General features: G+C 47.0%; 1 protein-coding gene across 1 annotated transcript in view; it reads right to left on the reverse strand.

Moving 5' to 3' along the window:
* LOC115469884 (trichohyalin-like) overlaps positions 1 to 19207 on the reverse strand; it is a 173067-nt gene that overhangs the window by 83247 nt on the left and 70613 nt on the right. Inside the window, exon 11 of the mRNA XM_030202635.1 lies at positions 12578 to 12703. Coding sequence (XP_030058495.1) covers positions 12578 to 12703 — 126 coding nt within the window. The remainder of the gene's footprint in view (positions 1 to 12577; positions 12704 to 19207) is intronic.

Raw genomic sequence — 19207 nt, forward strand, 5'->3', positions numbered from 1 at the left:
TTCAAGAACCCAGCAACCCCCCTCCCCCCCAAAAAAATAATTTTTAATAATGTTCAATGGACTTTTCCCTCAGGAATCTGTCCAAACCCCCTTTAAATTCCGTAAGGCCAAGTGCTGTCACTACATTCTCCGGCAACGAGTTCCAGAGTCTAAGTACACGCTGAGTAAAGAAAAACTTTCTCCAATTTGTTTAAAATCTACCATATTCTAGCTTCATCTTGTGTCCCCTGGTTTTGTTGTTGTTTGAAAGTGTAAACAAACTCTTCACATCTGTCTGCTCTACTCCGCTCATTATCTTGTAGACTTCTATATCACATCACCCCTCAGCCGCCTTTTCTCCAAGCTGCAGAGCCCTAAGCTTCTCAGCCTTTCCTTATTGGGAAGTCGTTCCATTCCCTTTATCATTTTCGTCGCCCTTCTCTGCACCTTCTCCAATTCCTTTATATCTTTTTTGAGATGTGGCGACCAGAATTGGACACAATACTCGAGGTGCAGTCGCACCATGGAGCGATACAACGGCATTATAACATCCTCGTGTTTGTTTTCCATCCCTTTCCTAATAACACTCAACATTCTGTGCGCTTTCTTAGCCGCCGCAGAACACTGAGCAGAAGGGCCCTAAATGACAAGGATCAAAGATAATATAGGAATTATTTTCAATTGTAACCAAATATTTACAAGGGAATTTAAGAAAAAGGTACCCCTCCCAGCCAAAACTTTAGGCTTTAGCTGAAGGAAAGCTTTCCTCCTCAATTGGGTAGACTTAGCTACATCAGGAAACATACACATTGTTTGACCACAAAAAGAAAGAGCTTCTTAGGAAAAACAAATCTTTAAGAATTAACATCTTCTGTTCAGGTGAAGATAAGGTAACAATCAGTGTAGCACTTTGAGAAATAGTATCTTGAGATGACTTCAAGAAATTAGTAAGATCTAAACTATCTGGTGAAACCAAATTGTCCATACCATCTTCATTCTCTTGAGATCTCACTTTCCTCGGAAGAAAATATACATTTATTTATTTATTAATTATACATCCAACAATGTGAATTCAGGATAAAGAATCAATACAGGATATATAAATAAAACTAAGAAAAACAACCAATGAAAGTAACAAAAATTGACTCTATATAGTCCACAACATGAGGAAGAGTGAGAACAAATACACTTCAAGGAAAGGGATTTAAATTGAAACATATATAATAAAAATTGGCAAGGTGAATGTCAACAAAACTAAAAAGACCCAGATCATAGAGGTACCTCTTCTCTATCTGTAGACAATCCTTTGCCTTCCAAGAAAAAATTACAATTGAGAAACATCATAAAATATATCTGTGATTGTCAAACTGTAGCAAACACTTGCAAGGGTAACGTAACTGAAATTTAGCTCCAATGTCCTCTCCATCCTTTGCCCTTTATCTTTTCCCTCTTCATCCTTCCTCTCCTCACCCCTCCCAATCTCTTTTCCTTGTGCTTATCCTACTTCTACTACTACTATTTAGCATTTCCATAGCGCTACAAAGCGTACGCAGCGCTGCACAAACATAGAAGAAAGACAGTCCCTGCTCAAAGAGCTTACAATCTAATACATACTCAACTTACTCATTCTCAAAATCTCACTTTCACTGCTCATAATATTCTCCTCTAAGACTTTGCTATTGTAATTGTATTAATTATGTAAGCCGCATTGAGCCTGCAATGTGTGGGAAAGCGCGGGGTACAAATGTAATAAATAAATAACACAATGATGAAGGCTTAAAAATTGCCTACGCCTGGAGTGTGTTGACATCAGGAAGTAGTAAAACCTTCCCTCCTAATAACTCCAGATCTCGATTATTAAAGTAAGAGCACATTAAAGCTTTCTTATCTTAGTTAAAGACAAATTCACTAATAAGGTAGTCCTTTCAACCACTTCATCTTGAGACTTTTCCAGAATGCCGGCCACATCCAGCATGTCTGAAGAGACTTCCACCATAGAAAATTCCTTTACAGGAGTTGACTGTTTCTTAGAAATTGGCAAGTAATAAACCTTATGTAATGGAGGAAAAGTTTCGGGACCACATTTAAAGACCTCTTGCAGATACTTATGAAAAGTTTCTCTTGGTGACAGTCAGCAAACAAGGAAAATTTACCAAACGTAGGTTCAATTGTCTAATATAATTATCATACTTTTCCTTCTTCCTCTGAAAAAGCATACGGTCTTGCAATAAAGAACTTTGAGAGTTTTTAACTTGATGAACCTGGTTTGTAAGTCCCTCTATTTTTCCACCATATGTGGTAAGAGTCTCTTCCACCTTCTGAATCATAATAGCAGTTTCTCCAACAGTTGGCAATGCAAGGGCACATTTATTTATTGCATTTGTATCCCACATTTTCCCACCTCTTTGCGGGCTCAGTGTGGCTTACAATAAGATATGAATAATGGAAATACATTTGTTACAACTTGGTTATGGGTTACATTGTACAAGTTATGCGAGACCATCGAAGTGTCGTTAGGAGTATAACAATGGGACATCAACATTGAAACATTGGAAAGAGACAGTGGGAAGCTTAAAGGGCAGTGTTAAGACACTAAGACATATGGTGTACATATTTCTGTGAGTAAATGTATGAGTGATGTGGTATTGCGGGGGATGAGGGTCAGAAGTTGATGTATGGAGCATTGATGTTCAGTGAGTGTGGACTCTATATACTCTATATTACCTTATGGACTGACTCCAAAGCAATCCAGATAGAGTCCAGATTAACCTCTACAGGTTTAATTAGGAAGGGGACTGCCACCTTCTTCCCTGTATCTGTATTGCTTCTCCTGTTGCAGCCAGCTCTTCAGCTGAGCTGACTGATGGAATGTTACCTGGGATTAAAGGCGAAATCTGACCCCCTACAGATGCGGAAGGCGACAGTTGATTCCCTGCCATCGTCTGCATCTCAGGTGTCGCCTTTCCACGGGGCACAGGAGGAGCTGCTGGGCCCACCGGACTGAGTGTGGCATCGCTCTCCAGTGCAGGGCTCGTCGTCACGCCCTGCATAGCGGAAACACCCAGAGCAGCATTCAGTCGTGCAAATTGAGTGATGTCGGTCTGTCAGGAAAGAGAAACAGAAGAGCTGGAGGGTGCTCGAGGTTTCCCCTTCCGTTTCGGCATAGCGGTAAGAAAACCACTGTCCAAAGGACTAACTCTAGTTCAGATAGAACATTGGTCAGATGCGTCCTCGCCAGCTGCCATCTTGCTCCCTCCAAATATACATTTTTTACCTCTAAATCTTCAAAGTTCAACAACAGAATTTCTTTAGTATTTTTTTTAAATAGTTCAAGAGAAGAACGAAAATGAGCGATAGGAAAATTCAAAAGTCTAAGATTTGACGTCCTGGAACTATTTTCCAGGGCCTCCATTTGTAAGTGAATCATCAGTCAAAGATGCCAAAGCAGATTGAGAATGGGCTATCTGAGAATTAGGCTTTGCTAAATTAGAGAAGAGTTTAGAAATCTTCACATCTAGGTCCTCAAATTTAGAAACAGATTCTTCCGTAAATTTATTGAACTTTACAAGAGTCTCTTGTAAATTCTTATCCATTCGAGAGACCACAGAAAAAACATCTTTTAAAGCGATATCTGATTGACCACTTGGAACCGATGAATTTTGAGAGAGTCATCATAAGTAAAAGAAACAACAGTTGGTACCTGTACTCAATCACCCCAGTCTTGTCCTTAGTTTCTTCCACCAAAGACAATTGAGAAGCCACTGCGCTCCCTTCTTGGGAAGCCGGGAACTTCTCATTTATTACAACAGGTTGCAGGGGCAGGTATGCCCCCCTCCCCCGCAGATAGAGAAACATCAGGGGAATAAAAGCTCAAAAGAGCTTCAGAAGGCCGCCCCAGTATAGGTTGCAGATGTAAATCCATACTTCACTACCACTGGGGCCGCCACCTTCTTAATTCCAGCCTTCCATTTCCCAATTAGAACGGAGCAGAGTAACACACTCCATGCTCTAAAAAGGCTCCAAAGGGGCTCCTACGGGGCCCTTAGGTCACACCCCTTTGGGCATGCTCCCAAGGCCACGCTGCTGCGTATCATGACAAGGATGCAGTCTTGTACCTGTAATCCAGAGACCTTAGCAGGTGTTCCAAATAAGAAAATCGTCCACCAAAGCTGCCTGTTGATGATCCAGAGTGCTCTTCAAGGAGTCCTCAGCTATATTCGGCGAGGACGCGCTTTTCTGGTTGTAATCCAAGGACATCAGCACGTGTTCCAAACAAGAAAGCCATCCACCAAGCCACCTGTTGATGACCCGGAGTGCTCACCAAGCAGTCCATGTATTTCTTAGACTCCTGAGGTGGGCGCTTGTACGCCGAAACACGGCTGCTGTGTCAAGTCTTTTGGTGTATCTGTAATAAATTTTACATATAAGGATCATCACGTCTTCCTTGTGCTTCTTGGAAGTGCCAACCCTCTCAACCTACTCTTTGGATTGCTGTAATTAAATGCAATACATACATGGGATTACTAGTCAAATAACCTAAAGCAACTTGCGGTGATAAAGCACAAGTCGTGTTAGGGTCAAAAAATGAATGCCTGGGTGCATTGGGCCATAAAGTGTTAGCCTGATGTTCCTGTGCCAACTGAGCAGGTCCCCCTTGCATCCAGGGCCCCCCACCAGCCTAAGCTCCTCCTCGGGGTCAAGCTCCACCCCCACCCCAAGTCCAATGCCACCTCCCCACCCTCACTTCCAAGGTAGCTCTCGCTCCCTGTAAGGGTTATCTTTACAACAGCAATGGTCCACAGGGGGTCGTGTTTTGGCCTTCTCTAAGACGTCTTAGAGAAAGCGCTTGTCCAGTAGTGACAGCGTACCACAGAGGTAGGAAGTTCATCTTTCCACAGCCAGGTCTGGTTTGCTACCAGTTCATTTTTTCAGAAGATCGTTACGTCTTCCAGAAATTATTTAAGCAACAACATACAGGGACTCCTGAGGCAGGCCTGAGCGGCTGAAACACGACTCGTGTCCACATTTTAAGAATTAAACTTATGCTGTGAACTTTGTAGAGTCCAGTAGAAGTTTTTTTCCATCATCTTTTCTGTCTCCTTCGCTGTGACTTTTTCCTTTGGCTTGGCCCTCTTAGACCATCGTAGACAACATTCTCGTGTCTTTTAAATATAAGGTTAGCTGCTCACTTGTATTTCATAGAGGAAGCCTGTCACACCTCGGTGTGGGTAAGATCCTTCGCTGTGACTTTTTCCTTTGGCTTGACCAGTGCAGAGGATTGTTTTCTTCTGTTTTTGTCGCTAAGAGGGCCAATGCAGGGGCGTAGCCAGACAACAGATTCTGGGTGGGCCTTGGCAAGAAGTGGGTGGGCACCAAGTGTTCTTCACCACCATCACCACCAAAAATATATCTCAGCTGGCGAGAAAACGCTGCTTCCCACCTTGGCTTACCATCAAAGGGAAGTCTTCAGCTGATAGAGCTTGGGATCTCCACCAGCTACCACTAAACGTATGCTTCTGTTGGGTGGCCTGTGGCTATGCCACTGGGGCCAAGACCATTCTGTCCCCGCTTCCCCCGAACCCCCCCCCCCCCCCCCTCAACCCCGCATGCTCATAGCCTTTTGGGAAATGTAGTATCAGCATCCCAGTGGCACTGAGTTGTTTCTTGGAAAACTGTGTCTGTGAGTCTCTTCTCCAAAGACATAGGTGCTAGAACTGACAGTCCTTAGCACTTCTAAAGTTACCACACAAAGATTTCCAGTCTCACACAGGGCTGGATTAAGGTACAGGCAAAACCAGGCACGTGCCTAGGGCTTGAAGGGGTTTAGAGGACTCTGTGAGACTCTGCTTTAATCCAGTCCTGGTTCTGTGGCTAGTTCCTAAAATATGTCACTACCCAGCTTGTAGCCAATAGTTATACAGGTTTGCCCCCCCCCCCCCCCCCCCCCCCCCCGGAGTAGCCTAGATGTGAGGATGGGCAAGGCAGGGAGGCCCTTGATTCCTCCTTTCAAGCAGCACAATGTGGTGACGCTGACGGACTGATAAGGCATTACAATGTGCCATCAGAACATGAACCCAGGGCTCAATATAATATTAATCCGGACCTGGACTCAGGTGCTGTCAGGAAGAATTTTATTCTGGAGTCGGTGGAGTTGGTGGGCTCAGCTGAACCCTTCTCAATTTCTCATGACACATGAGCTCTTCAATAAATATATTGGGTTTTTTTTTCCTTTCACCTTATTTTACAAAGATTAAAATCACAGTTCACTTGTATAGTTTGAGGTCTGTAATACTCACCTCACAAATTCTTTCCTCCCTCTTTTCAGAATACCTCTCTTATACTGTTGAATGTATATAGTGGCTTTTCTTTACTAATGTAGGTGCTTGTGAAGTTGCCTAGATACAGGCTGCACAGACCTCAGGGTGGTTTACATGGTATACAGAGGTACTTATTTATATCTGGGGCAATGGAGGGTTAAGTGACTTGCTCAGAGTCACAAGAAGCTGCAGTGGGAATTGAACCCAGGTCCCCAGGATCAAAATCTGCTGCACTAACCACTAGGCTACTTCTCCTACTACTACTACTTAACATTTCTAGAGCGCTACTAGGGTTACGCAGCGCTGTACAAATTAATAACTAAGGACGGTCCCTGCTCAGAAGAGCTTACAATCTAAAGGACGAAATGTCAAGTTGGGTAGTCTAGATTTCCTGAGTAGAGGTGTTGTGATTAGGTGCCGAAAGCGACATTGAAGAGGTGGGTTTTGAACAATGATTTGAAATGGGTAGGGAGGGGGCCTGGCGTATGGGCTCAGGGAGTTTGTTCCAAGCATGGGGTGAGGCGAGACAGAAAGGGCGGAGCCTAGAGTTGGCGGTGGTGGAGAAGGGTACTGAAAGGAGGGATTTGTCTTGAGAGCGGAGGTTATGGGTAGGGACGTAAGGGGAGATGAGGGTAGAGAGGTACGGAGGGGCTGCAGATCGAGTGCATTTGTAGGTTAGTAGGAGAAGCTTGAACTGTATGCGGTATCTGATCGGAAGCCAGTGAAGTGACTTGAGGAGAGGGGTGATGTGAGTATATCGGTCAAGGCGGAAGATAAGACGTGCGGCCAAGTTCTGGATGGACTGAAGGGGGGATAGGTGGCTAAGTGGGAGGCCGGTGAGGAGTAGATTGCAGTAGTCAAGGCGAGAGGTAACGAGAGAGTGGATGAGAGTTCGGGTGGTGTGCTCGGAGAGGAAGGGGCGAATTTTGCTGATGTTATAGAGGAAGAAGCGACAGGTCTTGGCTATCTGCTGGATGTGCGCAGAGAAGGAGAGGGAGGAGTCGAAGATGACACCGAGGTTGCGGGCAGATGAGACCGGGACGATGAGGGTGTTATCAACTGAGATAGAGAGTGAAGGGAGAGGAGAAGTGGGTTTGGGTGGGAAAACAATAAGTTCAGTCTTGGCCATGTTCAGTTTCAGGTGGCGGTTGGACATCCAGGCAGCAGTGTCGGATAAGCAGGCCGATACTTTGGCCTGGGTTTCCGCAGTGATGTCTGGTGTGGAGAGATACAGCTGGGTGTCTCCTCCACTAGCAACATTCCCTGTAGAATCTCAAATAGGGAAAGGGAAATGAGACTTGATATACTGCCTTTCTGCAACTACATCCAAAGTGGTTTACATAGTATATACAGGTACTTATTTTTACTTGGGACAATGGAGGGTTAAGTGACTTGTCCAGAGTCACAAGAAGCTGTAGTGGGATCAAACTCTGCTGCATTAACCAGTAGGCCAGCAGACCCTGCCGCATGGCCTCTTTTCCCTTCATACTGCATTTGCACAGGCCCTAATCTCCTCTCTGGCTCCCTCACCGCTGACTGTCCACGTCATCCCAGACCTTCTTCAATTCTATTGCTGATTTTATTCACCCGACTCTGCCACTAGGAGGTGGCTACCACACACACTGAAAAACTACTGAACACAGTTGATTCCCACCAAGTTAAAGAGGACCCAGAAAATGTGGCAGGAAGATACAGAACTTATTTGGAAACCCACCCCCCTCCATAACTTTATTGCTTCCTATAATTGCTAACCCCTTCCTCACTCTGCTTCCTAAGATCTACTAATTGCTGACAGGTTTGATTTCTCCGTGACAGCAGGAGTCCCTCTTCATGCCCTTTCCATCAATAATTGCTTTATTTTTCTCTCTCTCTGGAAAAAAAAAAAAAAAAAAAAACGGAATTCCCTTCTCTCTTGCCTGCCCCTCTTTAATGGTTTCATTCTCTGTTATTAAATCCCTGCCATTTAAATCACATTTAGAAATGTTTTGAATAACTGATTCCAATTAGCGTGGTTCTTAGCAAGACACAGCTGAAAATGCAAGCCATTACTTGCCCGGAGACAAGCAGGAACACCTTACAGAGTGGTCCCTGGTGGGCTGGATTATGTTTCCACCCGGTAAGGTGCAATTTATGTACACAAGAGGCCCATATTCAACAAATACACAGCTGCATGAGTCCCCCGAACCTATCATTTGAGAATAATAGACATTAAGGACTTCTTTATATGTCTATATTTATTTTATAAATAGCACAGCTTCATGCAGACTCTGCCCGGCCCCTCTAGCAGCGGCTGCTTACTCTGAACTTGGAACACGGTAGGGTGGGGGGGGGGGGCGGGGGGGGGGGATAGGAGCTGACCAGGCACTGACCCAAGATAGATCCTGTTCAAAGGTTGATTGCAAGGTACACAGTAAAACACGAGCAGGAGGCCTGCTGGTAAAACTTCTGGATAAATACCCAAGGCGTTCACGTCTGAAGTTTCCAAATGTTGTTCTGAAATACTTTTAACCTTGTTAGCTGTGGAGGGAGTTAAGAAATGGATTGGACTAGCTAGGTGGGTGTTAGAAATCACTATCAATGCAGCATTTTGAGGAGCAAATGAAATAAAACAGTTTTTTATTGGGAAAGGTTCAGATACAGCGACAGATACAGGGCTGCCGAGAGACTGAGCCAGGTCCCCCCCCCCCCAAGGACCGCTGCTGCTGCCACCCCCGGACCGCTGCATAGCCAGATTACAAAAATTAGGGGGGGCCGGAGCCCAAAGTGGAGGGGCACATTTTGCCCTATCTCCCTGCCCCTGCCGCAACTCCACATACCTTGTCTGGTGGGGGTCCCCGAAGCCCCGCTAGCAGAAGCCTCCCTCCAGCGCTGTTCTCCGCTGCATTGTCTGCATTGTGGCTGCTTTAGGCAATGCGGAGAACAGCGCTGGAGGAAGGCTTCTGCTGGCGGGGGGCTTCGGGACCCCCACCAGACAAAGCAGAGGCTCTGAAGTCCTGTGTCTGCTCCTCCCAAGCCTCTAAGGGAGGCCCAGCGCTGGAGTTTTCTTTCTCCTGCTCCTGTCGGGATGCAATCATCCGGGTCCCGTCAGGAGGAGGAGGAGGAGAGAGATAGACCCTGGCACCAGGCCCCCCTTGGAGGCTGGGCCTGGAGGAAATCTTGTCCCCCCCCCCCCCCCGCCTCCCTCTCAACAGTCCTGATTCCCACTCCTTTTTTTCAAAGTAACAAGCATATGCAAATGAAAGGTTCATACACCAAACATATGCAAATGAGTCTCATATATATATCGTAAAAGCAGAGCTATCGGAAGCCCTGAACCCTAGAAATGAGTACCAGCAGAATATTAATTAGGATTACTGCAGTAATTATTTGCTTAATCAAAAAGGGTGATAGAGTACAACCAAGATGGAGGAGTGTGGTAGCCGTGTTAGTCCACTCTTAAGGTTATCAATAGAAATCAAACAAAATAAAACATGGAAAAGAAAATAAGATAATACCTTTTTTATTGGACATAACTTAATACATTTCTTGATTAGCTTTTGAAGGTTGCCCTTCTTCGTCAGATCGGAAATAAGCAAATGTGCTAGCTGACAGTGTATATAAGTGAAAACATTCAAGCATTACTATGACAGTCTGACAGGGTGGGAGGATGGGGGTGGGTAGGAGGTATACATGGGGACATCAAAGCATATCATTGATATTCTAACAGGATGGGTGTGGATAGGTGAGGGGTGGGGTGATCAAAAGAGACATACAGCTTTATGGTTTATAATGGGCTAGGAACCCCAGGTCCTTGTTAAGTCCTTTCTGTTGGGTGTTAAAATATTCAATCATTCTGACTTCAAAGGTCTTACGTTCTTGTATGGTTTTAAAGTTACCTTTCAGGATTCTCACTGTGAAGTCACTGGTACAGTGTCCTGATCCTGTAAAATGCTGACCAACAGGGGTGGGAGCCCTACTGGCACCAGCATTGTTCATGTGATGTCTATGTAAATTGAATCTTGTCTTAAGCATCTGGCCTGTTTCTCCAATATCCAATATCCATGTTTTATTTTGTTTGATTTCTATTGATAACCAAGATGGAGAAACCTGTGATTACAGAGAGGCAAATTAAAGTCAACCTGTACGGCAGGTACGCATGTCAATTAAAACAATTTTCAAAAGGAAAATCCCCACATGGTAAGTGCATGCACACACTGATGCCTGCTCTTTGGCACATAAAGATTTCCCGTTTCATTTTGAACACATCTGCAAGTTTTAAATGAAGTGCATTGCTAAATTCAAACCCCACCCCTTGAAACACTTCCGCCCAGGCTCGATAAACTCATACACATATCAGGCTGGATTCAGTAAAAGACACTGAAAAATCAGTGCTGAAATGCGATTCAATAATTTATAATCATTCTAGAACAGCACTGAATGCTGATTTGGGCACCAGGTGCAATACATTACAGCGCATTTCGGTCTTGTATTCCGCAAAAACCTTCATGGTTGCATGCAGATCACGATAACAATAACCAGAATAGTTTATCCAGGAACTACAAAACCAACTTCACATCTTGAACCACAAATCAACCCACATATTTCTTAAATTAAAAAAAAGGTTTAAGTTGCTGGAGAAACATTAAATAATCCCTCAAAGAAAGCTCGGAGGTGGGAAAAGAATTCCATACAGAGGCAGCCTGAGAAGGCAAAGATGAAGATAATTGTCTAAAAAGTCTAGCCAAGCTCACTGATGGAAACCTTCATAAAACCTGCTTCCACAATTAGTGTCTTTTGAAAAGAGGGAAGAATTCTGCGTTTCCATATAAGGGCCGAAAGACCATAGTGCATAATTAGAAATGGGACTTCGCCATCACTGGCAACCGATGGAGGTTTATAAAAATATGGTATGACTGATTCACCCAATCTTAAAGAATGTATCCCCTGATTGTGAAAACTCTACAAATGGTCCAAAATTTAGCAATACTGCAATAGTCTATCTTAGAATTTGGACACACATTCCCAGTATCCTGTAACACTGCGTAAATTTTAGGAACGCCCCAGATTGGCCCATCCATCTCCCAAGGCCACGCCCCCTTTGGGTTGTGTGCTGAGACAGTGACGGTCCTACCCAGGGGCGTAGCCAGACTTCGGCGGGAGGGGGGTCCAGAGCCGCACATTTTAGTCCCCCCCCCCCCCCCCCCCGGCGCCACTGACCTCCCTGCCATTGCTGACCCCCCCCCACCGCCGCCACCACCACCAACAACAACTTTGACCCCCCCCTGAAGATGACCCTCTCAACCCCCCCTCCCGCCGCCAACCCGCCGTCACTGTCACCTACCTTTGCTGGCGGGGGACCCCAACCCCCGCCAGCCGAGGTCCTCTTCTTCCGGTGCAAGGCTTTGTTCTGTTTCTGTGAGTCTGACGTCCGGCATGTACAATGTGCAGGACGTCAGACTCACAGAAACAGAACGAAGCCTTGTGCTAGAAGAAGAGGACCTCGGCTGCTGGGGTTGGGGTCCCCCGCCAGGAAAGGTAGGTGATGGCGGGTTGGCGGCGGGAGGGGGGGGTCGAGAGGGTCGTCGGCAGGGGGGTCCAGGGCTAAATCTATGGGGGCCCAGGCCCCCGTGGCCCCAAGTAGCTACGACCCTGGTCCTACCATTACGCCAACTGAGGCGGAGGCCTCAGGTGGCACTGTCCAGGGAGTGGCAGCAATTTCCATAGGCAGCCCTGCCGCTGGCAGCGGCCTCTTCTCCCTACTAAGACCCGCCTCTTGACGTAACTTCCTGTTTCCTCAGATGCGGGATGCAGTAGAGCGAAAAAGGCCGGTACCAACTTAACCACGGTAGGGCAGCCTATGGGACTCGCTGCCGCCCTTTGTAAAAGAATATAATTTAACAAAATAAGGAGTAATCCTATCGCATTTGCCCAAAGCAAAAATAAGTCGTAGAGCCGTATTTTGAATAGTCTGCATTATTCTTAGCCGCTGTCGAGAACAAGCCAAATAACAAATATTGGAATAACCTAATTGTGTCAACAACAAAACCTGAACAATTTAAAGTCTTCAACCTGAAAATATGTACGTATTAAATGCAATTCCCTGATAAGAAAAAGCCATTTCTGAATAAGACGATTAATTTCAGGTTGTAAACATAAAGTAGTATCTATCCATGCTCCCAGTTTCCCCCAATGTCAGGACTCTGTATTTGCAGCAAGGCAGAGCTCTGCTCTGTCAGAACGGGGAGGTTGCAGAGGTGAGGGCAAGGGGGGTCACTGTTCCAGCCCTCCACGTTTTCTCTTACCTTCTTGGCTCTCGCCCTCATTGCCATCAGCTGCTGCTTTAAACCTTGCTTCTTTTGCTGCAGGAGTGACAGCTCTGTGCAAATCTCCCCCATGGCCCAGTGGAACGCGGCCGTCTTCTCTTTCAGCTGAAAGGGTGACAGTAACGTTTTAAACCATCGGACCAAGTATAAGGCAAACTCCAGCAAGTGAGCAGGACAGTGTACGAGCTGCAGCCCAAGCTTCCGCTGGCTGGGTGTAAGTAAGGGTCATGCATTTGATATTTTATTTATGTTATTTATTAGGATTTATTTACCGCCTTTTTGAAGAAATTCACTCAAGGCAATGAACAGTAAGAATAAATCAAACATAATAGAGAATTACAGCAGTAAAAGTATTGAAATAACAATACAAAGTATGGCATAGTTACTACTTACAATGACAACACACAGTGGCGTACCAAGGGCGGGGCGGTGGGGGCGGTCCGCCCTGGGTGCACGCTGGGGTGTCCGTCTTTCGTTTCGATAATATGGTCGGGGACGCCCAAATCTCAACATTTAGGTCAACCTTAGAGATGGTCAACCTAAATGTTGAGATGGTCGTCCTCAGTTTTCGGCCATAATGGAAACTGAGGTCGCCCACCTCAAAAAACGATCAAATCCAAGCCCTTTGGTCATGGGAGGAGCCAGAATTCGTAGTGCACTGGTCCCCCTGACATGCCAGGACAGCAACCGGGCACCCTAGGGGGCACTGCAGTGGACTTCAGAAAAAGGTTCCAGGTGCATAGCTCCCTTACCTTGGGTGCTGAGTCCCCCAACCCCCCCACCCAAAACCCACTCCCCACAACTGTACACCACTACCATAGCCCTAAGGGGTGAAGGGGGCACCTACATGTGGGTACAGTGGGTTTCGGGTGGGTTTTGGAGGGCTCACATTTACCACCACAAGATTAACAGGTAGGGGGGAGATGGGCCTGGGTCCGCCTGGCTGAAGTGCACTGAACCCACTAAAACTGCTCCAGGGACCTGCATACTGCTGCGAGGGACCTGAATATGACATTTGAGGCTGGCATAGAGGCTGGCACAAAATATTTTTAAAGTTGTTTTTTTTTTGAGGGTAGGAGGAGGTTAGTAACCACTGGGGGAGTAAGGGGAGGTCATTCCCGATTCCCTCCGGTGGTCATCTGGTCAGTTCGGGCATCTTTTTGAGGCTTGGTCGTAAGAAAAAAAGGGACCAAGTAAAGTCGGCCAAGTGCTCGTCAGGGACGTCCTTCTTTTTTCCATTATGGGTCGAGGACGCCCATGTGTTAGGCACGCCCAAGTCCCGCCTTCGCTACGCCTCCGACAAGCCCCCGGGAACTTCGGTCGTCCCTGCGATGGAAAGCAGTTGGGGATGGCCAAAATCGTCTTTCGATTATGCCGATTTGGGCAACCCTGGGAGAAGGACGCCCATTTCCCGATTTGTGTCAAAAGATGGGCGCCCTTCTGTTTTGAAAATAAGCCTGTTAGTCACTCTGGAGTCATTCTCAAAGACAGCCTACCATTCTAGAAAGAATTAGTCACTCTGGAGTCAATCCCAAAGACAACCCTACTGATCCAGAAAGAATCAGTCATCTAGAGTTGTTCCAGGAGATGGCCCACCACTCTAGAAAGAATTAGTAACTTGAGCCTTTCCGGGAGCCAGGTGATCACTCACTCTCCCGGGTTAAGTGGTTATTGGAAACATTCATTCATTGTAACTTTCTTCTAAACATCCTGAAAAAGTCCTATAAATGTCACAAGATGAAAAGAAATATGAAAAAACCCCAATTTTCCTTCTAGATCTGCTTTTCATAAAAGTATATATTTAATAACCTCTTCTATGAAGCAGCAGGCATCAGATGTATGAGTGCTGACAGTCCCACGTACTGAGATAAACAAGCATTGGAATTTCACTGGAAAGAAATGAGGCTTTCACTCAACAGTCACGAAAGAAGGGAGAACACATCTGTCCCAAATTTTGTAAGGAAGCCATGAATCGCCCACACAGCCAGTTGGCGGCCCCTGCTGGGCATCCTTCCTTGCCACCTCACCTCAGAGGAACTTAACACCAGAACAAGTATTAAACTTCAGACTCAGCCAGTGTCATACAAATGGACTTGTTTAGCAAATCTTTTTAAAGAGTTTGGGCTGCTCAAGGGCTGAGTGATAGTGTTTGACATTGCCAAGCACAAAATCCTCTAGTCTGCCTTTGGGTAGGCTGGGGTGAGGACAGGGCCACCGAGAGGGGTGGGGGCAAAATTCCCTGGGCCCATCCTTCAAGGGGGGCCTGGCACTGGATTCCAGGGTCTATCTCTCTCCTGCTCCTATCGGGAACCGGTCCCAAAACACTAGAGCACATGAGAGACAGACTGAGGTGCCAGGCCCCCCTTAGAGGCTGCGGAGGAGCAGACACGCTGATGTAGGGGGCGGGGGCCCCCACATCAGTGTTTCAGCACCTCCCCAGCCTCAAAGGGGGGGCCGGCGCCAGAATCTCATGGCGGCCCGAGAGTAAGTGAAGGGCAGCTGTGTTCCGGGTTGGGCCCGACTGCTGCATCCCAAATGTGAGTAGGGGGACCTGGCAGTTGTGTCCCAAGTGGGAGAGGGCCCAGCAGCTGCATCCTCTCTTGAACCGCTGTTTTCAGGTTAGAGACACGCAGCCATGAAAGTATTCGCATCCCCACACCCACTCCAGAGAGTCTGGACGTGACATCAAAAGTATCATAGGTGCCCCTGGCCAGATAATGCCTACATTCCATCTGCTTGATGGTCAGCTGGCGAAGCTCTGTGGCCTGCTCCAAAGAAAGAGAGTTCACCAGAGTTAGTGTACTTAACATAGTTAACATAGTAGGTGACAGCAGAAAAAGACCTGTACGGTCTATCCAGTCTGCCCAACAAGATAAACTCATATGCACTACTTTATATATATACCTGGCCTTGATTTGCATCTACTATTTTCAGGGCACAGACTGTAGAAGTCTGCCCAGCACTAGCCCCGCCTTCTAACCACCGGTGCTGCCACCCAATCTCTGCTAAGCTTCTGAGGATCCATTTCTTCTGAACAGAATTCCTTTATGTTTATCCCACGCATTTTTGAATTCTGTTACCGTTTTCATCTCCACTACCTCCCGCGGGAGGGCATTCCACATATCCACCACCCTCTCCGTGAAAAATACTTCCTGACATTTTTCTTGAGTCTGCCCCCCTTCAACCTCAATTCATGCCCTCTAGTTCTACCACTTTCCCATCTCCGGGAAAAGGTTCGTTTGCGGATTAATACCTTTCAAATACTTGAACGCCTGTATCATATCACCCCTGTTTCTCCTTTCCTCCAGGGTATACATGTTCAGGTCAGCAAGTCTCTCCTCATACGTTTTGTAATTTAGTCAATAAGCCTCAGTTCAAAAGAATACAGTCCACAGTAAACAACACAGGTTACTGCAGGTCAGTGAACAGCTTTCTTATCTCCCTATGTCAACTCTACCCCTGGCTCTGAGTGACCATAACCAGTCACTTTCTCCCTCTGTACCTGCAGGTAAAAAAAGAAAGGATTTATTTTAGAGGCAGTGTCTCCAAATGGATTAGTTTTGTACACACCATGACAGTGAAGAAAGCCAAGCATATCTCGTCAATATACTGCTAACACTCGCATCGTCTCATAGAGCTTCCTCTTCCATTTTTTTGGCAAGATCTCCGACAACCAAATATAGGGTTTATGAATCTGGAGTTCTGCTGTTTTTAGTCCTCTTAACGTTTCCATTCGTTTCTCATGTTTTATCTTCAGCTGCAGTGGGCTCATGAAGATGTTCACCGTAGCCTATTCCCATGCCAGGGATGATATTTTCTCCACCACCACATTCAGCCTTTCTGGGTGCAGGTAGTACTGTTCACCAGAGACTCCTATTAAAGGCTCATGTAGAGCTGGTAGGACTAGATGCAGGCTACGAGCATTAAGGCCTGAAAAGTCTTCCTTGCAAACCAATCGAAAGTCCAACCGCTAGTGGAGGAGTAGCCTAGTGATTAGTGCAGTGGACTTTGATCCTGGTGAACTGGGTTTGATTCCCACTGCAGCTCCATGTGACTCTGGGCAAATCACTCAACCCTCCATTGCCCCAGGGACAAATAAGTACCTGTTTATACTACGTAAACCGCTTTGAATGTAGTTGCAAAAACCCAAGAAAGGCAGTATGTCAAGTCCCATTTCCCTTGTCCCAGGGGCCCATATGTTTGACCACCATGCAGTTGTGTGGCAACTGTGACTTTTTTGAATCCAGGAGCCTTCTGGATACAATACTGCGTATCCACCTTCTTAGGTGCGACCTGCACGTGAGGGGAGACTTCCAGTTCTTCAACATTGTGTCCTTAAGGACAGAGTGCAATGGTACTGTGACCCCTTCCTTAGGAGGAGACCTATAGCCCAGAACTGCTCTGGGCTCCTCCTCCGTCTATAACTCAAATGGGACGGCCGCAGCCATCTCCCTCACAAAACTGGTGAAAGAGAGTGCTTCTGGTGGAGATTTTTGTCTCTCTTGAGGAGGAGAGGGATCAGATGCAGGTGAATGAGTCTGTACCGGACTCAGCCTGAGGAACTTCGAGGTGAAGCCCTACTCTCAGACTCCAGGGAAAATTCCTCCCCGATGTCAAAAGTGGTACTGCCTGCCCGGACATCGCCATCAACACCCAGTTAGGTGCCAGCATCGAAGATCTGGGCACTGGCATCGATGGAGTCTCCGAGAGGGCCTGGGGCAGTTCAGTCGGTGGCACAAGCGGGAGCCCCCTGCAGCAACTCTGCCAGCTCCTCTTACAGCATGCTGCGGAACCGCTCATCAAAACTGGGCATCGGAAAAGGCATGGGAGCTGGGGCTTCAGCAGTCTGAGATGCTGGTGCTGAACCTGTGGCGGGGACCGGCACCTCTTCAAAGGAGGGGGAGTGCTCTTCTTGGCGCCGCTGCTTCTCGGATATCGGAGGTTCTGATGTTCCGGTGTTCCCTGCACTATGTGTCAAAGAAGATCAATGCTTTTGCTTCTTGGACTTCCCCCTATGCATAGAGACTGGATCCCCTGGTGCTGATGAGGATATGCTGCCAAATCCGTATGGGTCCTCGGTGTCGATGTCTGGTCCAGTGCTGAATGGTCCCAGGGTCTGCTACCAGCGCCTGGTGTCAAGGCAGGTGGAGACCCATTCGATTCCGGTGCACTCCCACTGGACACCAAAGTTGGAGCAGTCATGGAGGTCAATGCCACTGGTACCAAAGTCGATGGTCCAGCCTTTAAGGAGCCAAATAGATGCTCCATTTGAGCCAGTCACACCCGCTGAGTTCTCACCAGGGACGTAGCTACGTGGGGCCACGGGGGCATGGGCCCCTGTAGATTTGACCCTGGCCCCCCCACTGCCAACCCCTTTGACCCCCCCCTCCCACCGCCATTGGGTACCTTTGCTGGCGGGGGTCACCAACCCCCGCCAGCCGAAGTCCTCTTCTCCGGCGCGGTCGCGTTGCTGATCTGCAAGGGCAGGCTTCTGTATGTACAGGACGTCAGACTCACAGAAACAGAAGCCTGCCCTTGCAGATCAGCAACGTGGCCGCGCCGGAGAAGAGGACTTCGGCTGGCGGGGGTTGGGGACCCCCGCCAGCAAAGGTACCCGACGGCGGCAGCAGGAAGAGGGGGTTGAAAGGGTTGACGCTGGGGGGGGGGCAGGGAGGTCAAAAACGGCGGGGGGGGGGGGGGGGCTAAAATGTGCCCCCTCACCTCGGGCTCTGGATCCCCCTCCCGCCAAAGTCTGGCTGGTACTCACATGCATTTTTAAACAATGATCACAATCAGAAGGGTCAAGATCTGGCCCAAGGCACCCAGTGCAGCAACTGTGCAGGCAGTCCGTGGCAGAAATCATGCGTCTACACTTGGTGCATCTCTTGAAGCCCCTGGGGGGTCTTCTGTGACATCGAAAAATGATCTTGGCTAAATTAAACTCCTCAATCTTGAACAGGTAAAAAAAGGGGAAGTGTTCAAATTGAGGACGGGGCTGCGGCCTAATCACGAATGTACACCCGAAAATAAAGGAAACTTAATAGGACCAAAACAAAAATCTAACAAAATACAAGGGGTTAAGGAAAAAAAATAGAAGCACAAAAAAAAAATACTTGAAAAATAAACAAAATGAAAAAAAAAACTCACACAGAAAGGCACAAACAAGTCTTAGGTCAAAAAGCACAGCGTGAGGGAGAGAACACAGAATGCGTCCTCTCAGCTCTGTGGAAAAACAAAGACTGGGGGACGCACACTCGTGTATCGGGCTGGAAGGCACCAGCGCATGCCTGCTAGAATTTTCTACTGTACTCACTAGTCAGCATCGGATGACGTCACCCAGATGTGAGAATAACAAGACCTGCGTTTCCTCGCAGAATGGGTTAATACAGCACAACAGAATGTCTATTCTTGTCCCATTATTACTGTCTGTAAGTTTAGGCAGCTTAGGGATGAAGGATGGGATACTCTAAAGCCTTACTGCATTTGTGTTCTTAAAACAGTTTCCCTTAATACAGCTTACTTATTTATAACTGAGTTCTATGGAGGGAAATTATTATTAATACATTGAGGATGCAGCTAAAATTATGTGCCAGGATTGCAGATCTTAAC

The sequence above is a fragment of the Microcaecilia unicolor genome, chromosome 5 (assembly GCF_901765095.1).
Source record: "Microcaecilia unicolor chromosome 5, aMicUni1.1, whole genome shotgun sequence".
NCBI classification, from domain to species: Eukaryota; Metazoa; Chordata; class Amphibia; order Gymnophiona; family Siphonopidae; genus Microcaecilia; species Microcaecilia unicolor.